Source organism: Oncorhynchus keta, chromosome 26 (genome assembly GCF_023373465.1).
Source record: "Oncorhynchus keta strain PuntledgeMale-10-30-2019 chromosome 26, Oket_V2, whole genome shotgun sequence".
Classification (NCBI taxonomy): Eukaryota; Metazoa; Chordata; class Actinopteri; order Salmoniformes; family Salmonidae; genus Oncorhynchus; species Oncorhynchus keta.
The window spans coordinates 26,230,385-26,246,000 of NC_068446.1; the positions used below are offsets into that span (position 1 = coordinate 26,230,385).

Genomic DNA, 15,616 nt, shown 5'->3' on the forward strand with positions numbered 1-15,616 from the left:
TCGGGAAACCAACCGCTTCTTCATTGTCTGCACAGTCTAAAAAGAGCAAGAAAAGGAATAAGAGGAAGAGAAGAGAGAAAAAAAACCTTTGGTAGAATAGAGATGACCTTATCTCTGCTTTCACTGGTCAATCGTTGCAATCCAGGCCCGATCCCCAATCTAAACCACCCCCAAGGCTCCAGACATTCTCTGGCGAGTGCAGCTGGGCGACTGGCATTTAAAACACAGAAACACTGGACGGGGGGTGGTGAAATTAGGAAGGGAATGGCAGGACAGGACTCAACATGTTTACGCTGGCCCTCCATACACAATGATCTATTTCACCAGGTATGATCCCTATTCTAGGGCTGTTGTTTTTTAGTGAATATCAAAGATGTCTAATACTCCACTCAGCATCATGCGAGGTAGAGTGGGCGTCTTCAATGACTTCATGGGATCGAAACTTAAAAGGCTTCACTTTTAGTTGTGACCCATTTTCCTTTTGCCCAGACAGAGGTGAATAAAGCTACCATATTAGGCAAGTAGATCAAAGAGAATGGAAGTACAACAAAGCATTCAGACCAGTATCCATGCAATTTGATCCAGGATTCTCTCCATTCTTCTCTGTGGGGGAGTCTAACCTGGTCCTGGGGTAATAGCAGAATTCGTTATTCTCCTTCCAAGCCAGGAACCCCTGAATCCCAGCGTGACGTGTGTGGAGCCATCTTTCTGAGGGTTTCAGTGAAACCAGCAGGAGTTTCAGGTTCTCTCTTCATCTCTACTTTGCAATATGACTGCGGTCCAGGCAAATATCCCTATTCATATCTTGACGATATTACTATTTTAACCCTGAGGAAATGATTGTGTTCAGCACTGTGTTGTGTCTTTGGAAACACTGTGGGAGTCTTGAAATGAAACCACCTCATCCTTAACCCGTGATTTTCACTCAGACTTCTGCTATGATGAAAAAGGTGTGTCTCTATACTGAAATATTACTACTGTCTCAGGACATAAGAGAAATACAGAAACTGCCAAAGCTCTAGATAGCTTAGCGGATGGGGAGAGACACACACATTTATTTTTTCAACTAGGCAAGTCAGTCAACAAGAAATTCTTATTTTCAATGATGGCCTAGGAACAGTGGGTTAACTGCCTTGTTCAGGGGCAGAACAACAGATTTTTACCTTGTCAGCTCGGGATTCGATCTTGCAACCTTTCAGTTACTAATCCAACATTCTATCCACTAGACTACCTTCCGCCCCACAGACAAAGGCAGACAGATGAAAACAATTGTGGTCCTGTCCATTAAAAGTAACAATGCTAAAATTGCTAGTTACTTTGAAGCAACTTAGCCGGTTTAAATAGGCCAGCTAGAGTGTTGCTAGCCTCCCTCTTCTCGTGCTGTCAGAACTGGACACAAAGTGCTTATTAATAACAGCCTCTCACAGAATCCCAAGACAACAACGAAGTCATCAGAGGACATAGAGGGTTTTGACCAAACTCTCTGAAAGAGCACATTTGACAGTTATGCTGGATGATAGACAATATTACAGTAACTTCAGGCTTTATGGGTGGACAGGACTATAAACACAGTCTTTTCAATAAAAAACACCCTATCCATGAACTCCATAGGTATGACCGTACTATTTCAGAGAGGAAAAGAAGAGAGCCAGAGAAGGATATTGACAGAAGACTGTAAGAGGTGCAGCAGGTACAGAGGGAAAATTAAAAGGGAATGGACACAACAATGGAGAAGCACACTGTAAAACAGAGTGAGAGAAAGACCAAGAGGGAGTAGGGAGCTATTGAGGACACGGAGAGAGCCAGAGCGAGGCTAGGGCGATGGAGTTGATATAAGACCAGAGAGAGAATACAGGGCAGCCCTCTCTAAGCATAGGGGAAGCTGCATGTTTAGTACCTAATGATATAGAGCTGAGAGGCCGTGTGTGCTGCCTCTACTCAGGGGAGAATAGGCTGTGTGGAGGAGCCACGGGTTAGACAGGGCCAGCGGAAGGATCCAGCCTAAGAGAACACCTTTCACACAAATTAGGTCCAAGAACTGCAGTATCCTAGCAACCCAGTGCTCTGTGCTCATCTAAAGCAGACTCCAGTTAAACGCAATTAATGGACAATTATCAAGGTTGCTAAGGCAATCTCAGGCACACGCTTTCCAAGGCAACCGGGGGAATGACTCAAACAGGAGGGTAGAATCAAATTACACCAAACGTGTCAAGTGTAATGGCACATGAATATTGAGTCTGATGGGGAAAAGGATAAATAAAGGAATAAAGGCTAATATTCCCAACAAGCTTGGTAGACCAATACCAGCCCAGAATATTCACCCATCAGAGACAACATTCTGGGTGTCTTTCCATTGAAAGTAAGGGAGATGCCCCTGGTAGACAATAATGATCTGCTCGTGTAATCTAGTTCTTATTACAAACATTGAACTTGAAAATACTGTCTTACCTTCTCGTGGTACCTCAGTTCATAGTCCAGGATGATTCCATTGGGCTGCTCTGGCTGTGGCCATGACAACGTGAAGCTCTTCATGGTGGAGCTAACCTGGTGCATGATGGGAACCATGGAGGGAGCTGAGGGAACAGACAAACATGAGGTAAGGTTAACTGTCTGGATACGTCCTTAGCATTCTTTAGTATAGGAACAGTCCCACTGTACATGTTTCATCAATGTTGTGAAATAAAGGTATTTTGTGCTGAAACTGTATGAAGCTTTGAATTGTGTTTTCCTAGATAGGAAGAAAACACATGCTTGACTGTAGAGTCGCATTTCATTGAATGGCTTTCAAATCTCTTACGAAACACTACAGATGTATGATGTCTTCATACCATTCCTTTGAGCAGGACTGAGGTATCCTTGGTCATAGTATTTCTATTACAAAAATGATATGGCATTGAACTGAGCTCACTTTATAGCACATTTGATTTACAGAGAGCAATAAAGTTGAAATGCACATAACATGTTTAACGAATTAAACTGCCTGTTCATTTCCTCCCTCTCTCCCTGCTACCACTCCGATGCCCCAGGCCACCATCTCCACCAACCCATCATCTTAACCCAGGGGAGGGATGGAGTGCACATCAGCAAGGCCTGCACCAGGGATGGAGAGAGGAGGAGTGTTGGACATTACCCTCAGAGCCAATATCACAGACACATTATTACTTAATGGTGTATCTGTTTGTATATGTTTTTCTTACAGCCCAGCAGTTCAATGTGACTGAGCCACCTTACTGCAGCAGCAGCAGGAGGATATGTTAGTATTGTTAGGTGGCTGTCTGTACACTGCTGCTCTGGATGATAGAAGCGTGGGGATAGTCGTCAGTCAGTGAGAGGATGCTCTCTGGCTCTCTCTTTCATGCACTGCTGCTCCAGCTTTGCGCCGCATTATGAATTACGCCGAGGTTGGCTAGGGGTGAGGCAGCAGCCTATTCAACTCAAGCAGACTATTTCATTCAATTCCTTTTTTACTTCCTTTAATTTGAAGATTTCGTTTTTGGACTATGAGATATGAAATTGGCTAGATTTTAGGGAGTGAAAGTCTAGCTAAATGGATTGGAAAATCCTCAACACAAATGTTTAATATTTTTGGACCACTTGTATAATAAAGCGAGCACACAGGCCAAAGTCATAGGGTTTATGTTGAGCGGTGAACGGAACAGGCCAAACTATATTTGACAAGTAACGCTATATATATACTGTATGTATGTATGTATGTATGTATGTATGTATGTATGTATGTGTGTGTGTGTGTGTGTGTGTGTGTGTGTGTGTGTGTGTGTGTGTGTGTGTCTCTCTCTCCCCTCATGTCTGTTGTCACAGACTTCAGCTGGCACTAGGCTGAGTGAATTAGGAGCCAAATCAGAGAGGAGGGAGAAAAAACACTCAGTTCTCTAAGAAAATAAATCTGGTATGCTAGACTAGACCTCATGCTCAGGTCTGAATGGCTGTCTGAGTAATAGCCACAAAAACTCAAAGAAGCCATTTGACATTTAGTCACGTTCGTCGTATGGAGGAGACCAAGGCGCAGCGTAATGTGAATACATGATACTTTTAATAAAGATAGACACTAAACAAACTGTACAAAATATCAAAACGACCGTGACGCTATGATACAAATGTGCAAACACTGGCAATAGATATAAACAATAACCCACAAAATACCCAAAGAGGATTGCTGCCTAAATATGGTTCCCAATTAGAGACAACGATAAACAGCTGCCTCTAATTGAGAACCAATCTAGGCAACCATAGACATACATAAACACCTAGATGGTAAACAATCCCATAAACCTACAAAACCCCTAGACAGTACAAAAACACATACATCACCAATGTCACACTCTGACCTAACCAAAACAATAAAGAAAACAAAGAATACTAAGGTCAGGGCGTGACAGTTCCCCCCCAAAGATGTGGACTCCCGGCCACACACCTAAACCTATATGGGAGGGTCTGGGTGGGCATGACTCACATTTGGTAAAATTCTGTCGGGCTCAGTTCCAGCTAAACTTGGGCCGAGAGAGGAAGTCAATTGTTCACAAAAAGTGAGTTTCTGATGGAGAGCTACAAAAGTAAGTAAATAGAGTAACTCTTAGACTGAAATAAACAAGCTATTTTGGCGAACTTGTGTACTGTAGCTCTCCATGCTCACGTTTTAGACCTACACTAAGAAAAAAAGGTGCTATCTAGAACCAAAAAGAGTTCTTCAGCTGTCCCCATAGGATACCCCTTTTTGGTTCTAGGTATATCCCTTTTGTTCCAGGTAGAACTATTTTGGGTTCCGTGTAGAACCCTTTGCACAGAGTGTTCTACATGGAACCAAAATGGGTTCTAACTGGAACCAAAAAAAAGTACCCTGATTGCTTACGGATGACAGACAGCTCATACTCATTCAACATACAGTATTTACTGCTTCTTCACTCCAGTTTTGAAAGCTTCCTTTGTAACTGCTTACATTCTCCTGAATGTTTGCTAAGCCAAATAGGTCTATGTGGTCTCTTGTTTCTGCATCTCCATGCGCCATGCAAAAGGGTAGATGAGCTTGATTCGCCCGGTGCGACAGGAGAGGGAATATTTTGAGGGAATTTTCTGTTGTGGTGGAGTGAAAAAAATAGAGACCCCCCCCGAATATCAGGCTATAATTTGTAATATGACAAGTTACTAGAGAGACATTGATGTCTTCATTATAATTTTTTTAATTATTGGGCTTCATGTAGCCAATCCATTTTTATTGGTCAAGGTAAACCAGCAGTGCTCTCAAAGGCCTGCCTCAGCGTGTTGCTCTTTTTATGTCTCCAAGATGTGTGTGGATTTACAAGGAGGAAAATGTGTAGAGGAGAAATTGAACAAGTAAGATAAGGGCGGTAAAACTGTCAAGAGTTCCAATCCTCTGAGAACCCTCAATTCTCACAAGGTAAGAATATCCCACCGGAGACCTAAAGGACGAGGGCAGCAGTCCCCAGGCATTACCAGGGGAATCCTACTTCCCCATATCCCAAGACTGCTTCCCAAAATAATAAGGCAGAGCTTGTTGGAAGAAAGGTACAAAGAAAGTTCATCACATACTGTATATCAGACAAAACTATATTACCTTTTTATCAGGTAATCTACATCAATAGGAAAGTCTCATTACGGAGTGGGACAACATGTCCCTGGCTTACTTTACCAATTTGGATCAAAATTACAATGAACAAAAATATAAACGCAACATGTAAAGTGTTGGTCCCAAGTTTCATGAGCTGAAATAAAAGATTCCAGAAATTTCCCATGTGCACAAAAATCTTATTTCTCTCATTGTGTGCAAACATTTTTTACATCCCTGTTAGTGATAATTTCCCCTTTGCCAAGATAATCCATCCACCTGACAGGTGTGGCATATCAAGAAGCTGATTAAACAGCATGATCATTACACAAGTGCACCTTATGCTGGGGACAATAAAAGGCCACAAAAATATGCAGTTTTGTCACACAACATAACGGCACATAATGGTCTTTCGTTTGGAGGGAGCGTGCAACTGGCATGCTGACTGCAGGAATGCCCACCAGATCTGTGGCACGATAATTTAATGTTCATTTCTCTACCATAAACTGCCTACTTTTTGATAATTTGGCAGTACGTCCAACTAGCCTCACAACTATACACCACGTGTAACCACGACAGCCCAGGACCTCCACATCTGGCTTCTTCACCTGCGGGATAGTCTGAGACCAGCCACCCGGCTGCTGATGAAACTGTGGAATTGCACAACCGAAGAATTTCTGCACAAACTGTGCACAAACTGTCTCAGGGAAGCTCATCTGTGTGCTCGTCATCCTCACCAGGGTCTTGACCTGACTGCAGTTTGGTGTTGTAACCATCTTCAGTGGGCAAATCGATGATATGTACCCAATTCCTGGAAGGTGAAAAAATGTCCCAGTACTTCCATGCCCGGCATACTCACCAGACATGTCACCCACTGAGCATGTTTGGGATGCTCTGGATCGTACGACAGCATGTTCCCGCCAATATTCCCGGGACAACATTCTACAGGCCACAATATACAGCCTGGTCAACTCTATGCGAAGGAGGTGTGTTGCGCTGCATGAGGCAACTGTGTGAAGGTATCTACTGTGTGACCAACAGATGCATATCTCAATACCCAGTCATGTGAAATCCATAGATTAGGGCCTAATGAATTTATTTCAATTGACTGATTTGAACTGTATCTCAGAAAATGTTTAAAATGGTTGCATTTTTTGTTAGGTGTACATTATTTTTTTTCTGTCTTACTACAATTTGTTTTATTTATCTATCTTTTCTTCCTGTACACATTGTTTTCTCTTTTTTCACTCTCTCTCACTCTCTCTCGGTCTCTGTGAATGTTTTATAGCTCTAGATAATGCTTCTACTCAGGCGCAGGAAGTGTTGAGCATCAAGGATCCCTCACACAGAGACAGACAGTCCTCCTGATAGCCAGACATAGCCTGTTATCTCACAGAGTTATTCGTCTGAACGTCTACTGCCTAGGGGAATATTTCCATCTGTTTCTTTTTTTCTTATTTACAAGATGTTGGTTCAGATGCAATTTCCAAATGTCCCGATAGGACACAGGAGACAAACGGACCAGAACACAAGAGCATGGCTTTCTGTGATAAGATATTAAATATAGCTAACTGCCAGTGGCTACTGTAGCTACTCTTATACCTTGATTTTATTCTGTATTTTTCTGAGGTGTTTACTTATGTGTATGTGGTGCCAAATAATACAGTCATTGCAAGCCTTTCCTGTCTCATCTAATGGTTTCATGGGTGAATGAGCTTCGGTAAGGAAGGACAGACTTGTGACATGGAGGATGGGATTAGCTGATGCAGTGATTCTTGAATCCTCTTAGATTGAAAATGCCTGGAAATATATATTCCATGAGAAATTGAAATGCAGTCTTACTAGTGTCGGAAGCAGAGCTTCTATGAGTAACCGTCTGAAGCTGTTCAATGATTAGTACAGTTTTTGAGAGCACTATGACAGATTTTCGGCTTGGGAATTCAAGAGTCTGTCTGATGAATTCAAATACTCTAAGATCACACTGATGGAACAAAGAACAAAATCTCTCTCTACAAATTGACACACGGTTTAGTGTTCTTTATGAGAGGCTTAGGTTAACATGGATCCCTTTATGTAGACCAATGCAACTTTTGACCAGACATCTCCTACCCATGGAACAGTAGACACGTTTTAAATGTACCTGAGCGGAGTATGTGTGCTGTAAGAAGTGTTCCCTTGAGCACACATTTTGCTGGGCTGTAGAGAAGCCTCCACTGAGCACCATCACCCGCCACATTAACTCTATGCCAGTATGGGAAAAGTTTGGGGCCCCAAAGTCGTGCCAGAGTAGCGGGTTTGGCACAGTTCTCTGTGAGCTTCAATCATCCAGGCCTGCTACTGTCAGTTACTCTGTTAGAACTACCTGAAACAGTTCTGGAAGAGTAACCGGGGCCTCTGAGTGTAAATGTTAAAACATTGCCAATGTTAAAAGATTAATTTCATGCCATTCAATCTGCACCTCTGTTTCGCAGACATTACTTCCTACATTAGAGAATGTAGAAACTGTAAAAGGCAATGGTAAAAGCACGTGTACTATTACATTTTACATTCAACTGAAAAGTTCCAAGATGTAAGCTGGTCTTCGGTTGGTGGCAAATCAGGTATGCATGATAAAACACACCACAATGTGTCCGAGAGGAGAGGAGAGAGGATAGGAGAAGAGCATCTATCAGAGTTCATGTCAGCTTTGTCACTCCTGCCTGAATAAGGTCTAATAGTCCCTTACTGAACAACTAATTCTCTCCTCAACAGAGAATTCCTTTACTCTGAACCCTCAGAAAGTGACACTATTCCAACCAGTCTCCTCCAAACGGATCCTTTCAATAGAACCAACTCATTCACCGTTTAAGGTAACTCTAGTTCAACATCCATCTACTCCACTGCTTCTCAACTCCTTCTATTCCCAACATGACAGATAACTCCTTACACAGCCATGACATGAAAGGCTTCTCAGACAGCTGAAACGGCACAATTACCTGACAATAATACAATATCACAGACCATTTTTCTTACCTACTCATTACTACTACAGCCGTTTTTACAAAAGACACTGGCATTGGCTATTTGGTGTATCTATTTCTTTATCTATATCCAGCTGTCAAGTCAAGCAATTACCCTGTCAAGCAAGATGATGGGGACTATTAGCTCTACTAGGTAATAAAGGCAATTTACGTTCTCATTTCTGCTCGAGTCCTCTTTCTACAAGCCAATGTTCTCAATCTCATCATTTCACAGCCTGGTCTCAGACTAGACGTAACATAGTAAATCTATTTAAATGAGTATGATATGTTATGTTTGGTATATTTACATAAACTGATGATGACTTAAGGCAAAGAAGAAAGGAGCGAACGTCTAGCAACCCAAACGTTGCGTGTTTGAATCTCATTACAATTAGCATTTTAGCTAATTAGCAACTACTTAGTACTTTTAAGATATTTTGCAATTACTTAGCATGTAAGCTAACCTTTCCCCTAACCCCAACCTTAACCCGTAAACTTAACCCTTAGCCCTATGTCAGCCACCTAGCTAACATTAGCCACAAGAAATTGTCATTTGTAATATTTCAAATCTTTTGCAAATTCATAACATATTGTACGAATTGCAATTCGTAACATAACATACAAATTGTAATTCGTAACATATCATATGAATTTTAATTCGTAACATTTGAGTGTCCCAGATTTTCTTTTACTGTGTTAAACATCATCTACCCCCGAGTCCAGGTTACATTTCAAAACCTGTCCTAGCTAACTCTATTTCATCTGCTATTTATGTAAAAGCCAGTAAGGAGACATTTCTAAACTCCTAGTAAAGGCACTGTTCCAGCAGATGTAGCTACACCGCCAACATACCTCTTACACATTCCGCCATTGATACATGACATGTTTGGCTAGGCTCTAGTAGTGTTATTGTAGGTACCAACATATTCCATGTATACTACCATTCAAAAGTTTGGGGTCACTTAGAAATGTCCTTGTTTTTTAAAGAAAAGCACATTTTTTTGTCCATTAAAATAACAACAAACTGATCAGAAATACAGTGGAGACACTGTTAATGTTGTAAATGACTATTGTAGCTGGAAATGGCAGATTTTTTTTATTGAATATCTACATAGGCATACAGAGGCCCATTATCATCAACCATCACTTCTGGGTTCCAATGGCACGTTGTGTTATCTAGTCCAAATCCAGGATGCTGACCTTCTAGGCAAAGAAAAAGCCATATCTCAGACTGGCCAATCAAAATAAAAGATTAAGATGGGCAAAAGAACACACACAGACACAGGACAGAGGAACTCTGTCTACCTCGAAGGCCATCATCCTGGAGTCGCCTCTTCACTGTTGAGTTTGAGACGGGTGTTTTGTGGGTACTATTTAATGAAGCTGCCAGTTGAGGACTGACGAGTTTCAGAAGAAAGTTCTTTGTTTCTGGACATTTTGAGCCTGTAATTGATCCCACAAATGCTGATGCTCCAGATACTCAACTAGTCTAAGGAATGCAAGTTTTATTGTTTCTTTAATTAGCACAACAATTTTCAGCTGTGCTAACATAATTGCAAAAGGGTTTTCTAATGGTCAATTAGCCTTTTAAAATGATAAACTTGGATTAGCTAATACAACATGCCATTGGAACACAGGAGTGAAGGTTGCTGATACTTTATTATTATTTATTTTTATTGAACCTTTATTTAACTAGGCAAGTCAGTTAATTAAGAACAAATTCTGATAATGGGCCTCTGTACGACTATGTAGATATTCCATTAAATATGTACACCATTAACACTGTATTTCTGATCAATTTAATGTTATTTTAAAAACAAGGACTAAGTGAATAACTTTTTTTTTGAGCTATGTCTCACCTGCAGTGGGGCATCTCAGAAGATTACTATAGGTATGGAAAATATGTGTTAAAACAGCCATCCTCAACTGGCAGACCACAGATCCTGATGGATCCAGACCTAGCACGGGGTCAATACGGACCGCAGGATCCGACCCCAAATAAATGAAACATTTAAAATAATGTTTTTGTGAAATCAGTCGTGCTTTCTACTTACTGCTGTTGAGTAATTCATGGGCAGTTTTCCTCTTGTTATGTCATTCACTGACATACCTTAGAGAGCTATTTATAACCTTTATGAAATGTCTAGTTGATGAACTACAGTGGTAGCTACGTAGTTAAATTAGGCTAACCAGCTATCTAAATCTTGTAGTTATCATGGTCAGATTACATGCCCATGGGCCTCGACCCACAGGGGGCCCCCATTTCATTTTGTTGAGTCACTCAGGTATCATATGAACAACCATAAGCCATGGTAGAATGTGTAGAATTGTAGGAATTAGGTTTAAAATGACTATATTTTCTCTCTGCCAAAAAGAGGGGTATGAACAGTATGAACAGTTTAGAGACACATGGGTTGCGAGGTGGGGGTTTGTAACTATGCCGATAAATGACCCTATCCATCCGGACGTTTGCCACCTAGGGAATGTAAGTGACCGAACCGTTTTGAATAGTAGTTGAGAAACCATACTTTAAAATAAGGTAGTGTACTGTATGTATACGTTCCATGGTATAATGACAGACTACAAGTCTTCTCTATGCTCTCTGTTGTTTGGTTCAACAGGATTCTAACTGAATGTGACTGAACACGATGTTAGCTCACTGAGCTCAGTAACCTTGGTTAAATAAAGGTTCCATCAAATGTACAAAATAAATCAAACCTTGGTGCCATTGAAGTGAAAGTAATATAGCAGTGCAAGACAATCTTGATGTACCTCAGGGAACATTCACAGTGGAATGAGGCAGAGAGTCATAATTGGAATCCTTCTCAAGTTTTCCTAACAACGATTCCTATGTCTGGACGAAGTGGGCCGTTGGCTGCCCTGGCATTACCCGTGGGGTATAGCGTGTGACAGGAGCACTGATTATTAGAATGGCTTCTCAATGAAACAATGTCTCCTTGATTTATTACACTTTAGTACACCAACCGACGCAAGCTTGACAGAGCCAGATACTATTTACCTCACATTTAAATTACTACGTCCATATGATGTTTCAGTAGCATAAATAAAGCGATATAGATATGCATTGTGTGACAACACTTCTACCTCCAGAATGGTGTCTATGTTGTGAAAGACATACAACGAATAAACCGATTTGTGACGTTTGAATATTTAAAAAACATAATGAATAATCCAAAACAGTCTTGACAAAAGATCAAAAGGTTGTCTTTGGTTCAAGAATGTCTCCAGCTTAAAAGACAGGAAATGCCAGAAGTACTGATGTGTTGTTGTGTGATACCATTAATAATTTAGAAGATTTTGAAGAATTGATTCCCAGAACAAAGCTTTATAATGGTTGCCAGTGGAGGCTGTATATGAACACATGGTGTGAGAACCAACGCATGGTGCTGTACAATGCCACTGACCAGCCTGGTTAGTGGTGATGTTGATGGACACGTGCTGAGCAGGGTAGGGACTCTTGTTGGTGACTCCATTGAAAGCGTGTATCTCGAAGGTGTAGGGGGTGTGGGCCCACAGGTTACTGATGAACACCCTGGTCTCGGTCAGACCCTGCTGCCTGGGTACATACTCCACGTTGTCATCACAATGGGAGCATGATGGCCGGTCTGCACGACACTTCCTGCACACGATGTTGTAGGTGACGTCATCACGGGCGCCAGTCTCCCTTGGAGGATGCCACTCCAGGATCACCGAGGTCTCGTTGACGATGGAGATGACGTTTCTGGGACCAGAGGGGACACCTGGATAGGAAGAGGGAATGCAATGCAGACATGAATATACTGTACAGTATGTAGTATGGTGTCTCTAGGCATGTTTGTAGCACTGTTTCAGCAACTGGCTATTACTTGAATATGACACGGCACAAAGACACTGCACTCTGATATGAAAGAGATATTAGGATCAACCATAGTGATCAACAAATCATACTACCTCAGATGTAGATATATAGCACTGATGCCACCATTGCAGTCAACAAATATGCACACACGAGTAATTTAACTCCTTCTGTTTTTACCAGTCGTCTGTAATGTTGTCAAATGCATCATGTACATTACATTCAGTCAGAACCATAAATATACTGAACAAAAATAAACACAAAATACAACAACTTCAACGATTTTACTGAGTTACAGTTTTAGAGTTAATATAAGGAAATCAGTCAATTAAAATTCATTAGGCCCTATTCTAGCGATCTAACATGACTGGGCAGGCAGGGGCGCAGCCATGGGTGGGCCTGGGAGGGCATAGGCACAACCACTTGGGAGCAAGACCCAGCCAATCAAAATGATTTTCCCCACAAGAAGGCTTTATTACAGACAGAAATACACCTCAGATTTATCAACAGTCCAGGTGGCTGGTCTCAGATGATCCAGCAGGTGAAGAAGCCGGATACAGAGGACCTGGGCAAGCTTGGTTACACATGGTCTGTTGTTGTGAGGCCGATTGGACGTACTGCCAAATTCTCTAAAATTACGTTGGAGGCGGATTATGGTAGAGAAATGAACATTCAAAGCTCTGGCAACAGCTCTGGTGGACATTCCTGCAGTCAGCATGCAAATTGCACACTCCCTCAGCACAAGTTGCACCTGTGTAATGATCATGCTGTTTAATCAGGTTCTTGATATGCCACATCTGTCAGGTGGATGGGTTATCTTGGCAAAGGAGAAATGCTCACTGACAGGGATGTACACACATTTGTGACAATCATTTGAGCGAAATAGGCTATTTCACATGTTGCGTTTATGTTTTTGATCTGTTATAAATAGTATACATCTACAGTACCAGTCAAAAGTTTGGACACACCTACTCATTCAAAGGTGTTTCTTTATTTGGACTATTTTCTACATTGTAGAATAATAGTGACTACATCAAAACTATGAAATGACGCATATGGAATCATGTGGTAACCAAAAATGTGTTAAACAAATATATTTTATATTTGAGATTCTACAAAGCAGCCACCCTTTGCCTTGATGACAGCTTGCACACTCTTGGCATTCTTTCAACCGGCTTCATGAGAAATGCTTTTCCAATAGTCTTGAAGGAGTTCCCACATGTGCTGAGCACTTGTTGGCTGTTTTTCCTTCACTCTGTGGTCCAACTCATCCCAAACCATCTCAATTGGGTTGAGGGCAGGTGATTGTGGAGGCAAGGTCATCTGATGCAACACTCCATCACTCTCCTTGGTCAAATAGCTCTTACACAGCCTGAAGGTGTGTTTTGGGTCATTGTCCTGTTGAAAAACAAATGTTAGTCGCAGAATGCTGTGGTAGCCATGCTGGTTAAGTGTGCCTTGAATTCTAAATAAATCACAGACAGTGTCACCAGCAAAGCACCCCCACACCATCACACCTCCCCCTCTATGCTTCATGGTGGGAACCACATATGCAGAGATCATCCTCTGTCTCACAAAGACACGGCGGTTGGAACCAAAAATCTCAAATGTGGACTCAGACCAAAGGTCAGATTTCCACCGGTCTAATGTCCATTGCCGTGTTTCTTGCCACAAGCAAGTCTCTTTTTCTTATTGGTGTCTTTTAGTGTAGTTTCTTTGCAGCAATTCTACCATGAAGGCCTGACTCGTGCAGTCTCCTTTGAAAAGTTGATGTTGAGATGTGTCTGTTACTTGAACTCTGTGAAGCATTTATTTGGAAGCTATGTTCTGTACACCACCCCTACCTTGTCACAACACAACTGATTGGCTCAAACGCATTAAGAAGGAAAGAAATTCCAGAAATTAGGCACACAAGGCACACCTTTTAATTGAAATGCATTCCAGGTGACAACCTCGTAAATCTGGTTGAGAGAATGCCAAGATTGTGCAAAGATGTCATGAAGACAAAGGGTGGCTACTTTGAAGAATCTCAAATATAACATATATTTTGATTTGTTTAACACTTTTGTTTGGTTGCTGCATGATTCCATATGTGTTATTTCATAGTTTTGATGTCTTCACTATTATTCTACAATGTAGAAAATAGTACAAATTAAGAAAAGCCCTGAAATAAGTAGGTGTGATCAAACTTTTGACTGGTACTCTATGCAACTGCTATGCTTTTCACAGAAATGATCCCCCACTGGTTATTAGACTTCATGGGGTATTCAGCTGCCATTTAGCCCCATGTGTTATTGATGTTGATGTGTTGCAACAGTGTTACAATACCATTAACATGACAAAGCGCAGCATGGGAGCTGAAATTACACCACTCAATCACCCCCTCCTAGCCAACCTTCCTACACAACCTCATCCCTCTCACCAACATTCACTCATACTGGAACGCTGAAACAGTTCTCACTACATTTCTCATGTATTTGAACTCATTTGAACTGGCTGGCTCTGTGATCCCTGCCAGGGACGTTGGGTTTTGTTTCGCACTGTTTCCATCTCTGTGCTTGAGACTAAAACTATTATCATCACACAACTTTATCTGACATATTTCCCTATGGTGGCTGTACTGTATGCTTCTCTCAAAACCTCAAGATTGCGTTCACAATAGTCGATTGTTACTGTATGTGTGTGTTTACAATTTCACGAAGCCCAACCATCCCTGTGGGACTCCAATTTGTATTTGACCATTCTACCAGTGAATCAAGAGGAACTGACAGATCATTGGGTTGGCTGACCAATTTAACATATGCCTTTCTGATAGTGGGTGCCGATGTACACACAGGGGTCTGACCAAGCCTTAGCAGTCTGGCTTTTCTGTCTCTCTGATTCACTTTTTCTGTCTTCTCCCTTTCATCTCCGTAAGTCACGGCTGTGATCTGAATGCATGGAAATTGGTCAATATTCTTTGATATTTCTCTCTCCTGATCACCCTCCTCACATTCTCTGTTTCTCTATGTGAAGCAGAGCCAGCAGTCTGAGACAGTGGATTACAACATTATTGGTCAGGTGCTGTGGAGAAGAGTGGCTTTGCTCCATACAGCAGCTCTATAGTAGACCACCCAGAAGAGGTATGATACAGTATGATAACTCATAACTCACAGCCAGTGTGAACTGTATAGGGAATCC

The 15,616-nt window shown here is 41.6% G+C and overlaps 1 protein-coding gene across 1 annotated transcript in view; it reads right to left on the bottom strand.

Annotated features, from left to right (window-relative positions):
- Window positions 1–15,616, bottom strand: part of LOC118358669 (ephrin type-B receptor 1-like) — a 163,747-nt gene that overhangs the window by 43,457 nt on the left and 104,674 nt on the right. The window contains exons 5-6 of the mRNA XM_052480447.1: window positions 12,006–12,341; window positions 2,449–2,573 (exon numbers count right to left, since the gene is read on the bottom strand). Coding sequence (XP_052336407.1) covers window positions 2,449–2,573; window positions 12,006–12,341 — 461 coding nt within the window. The remainder of the gene's footprint in view (window positions 1–2,448; window positions 2,574–12,005; window positions 12,342–15,616) is intronic.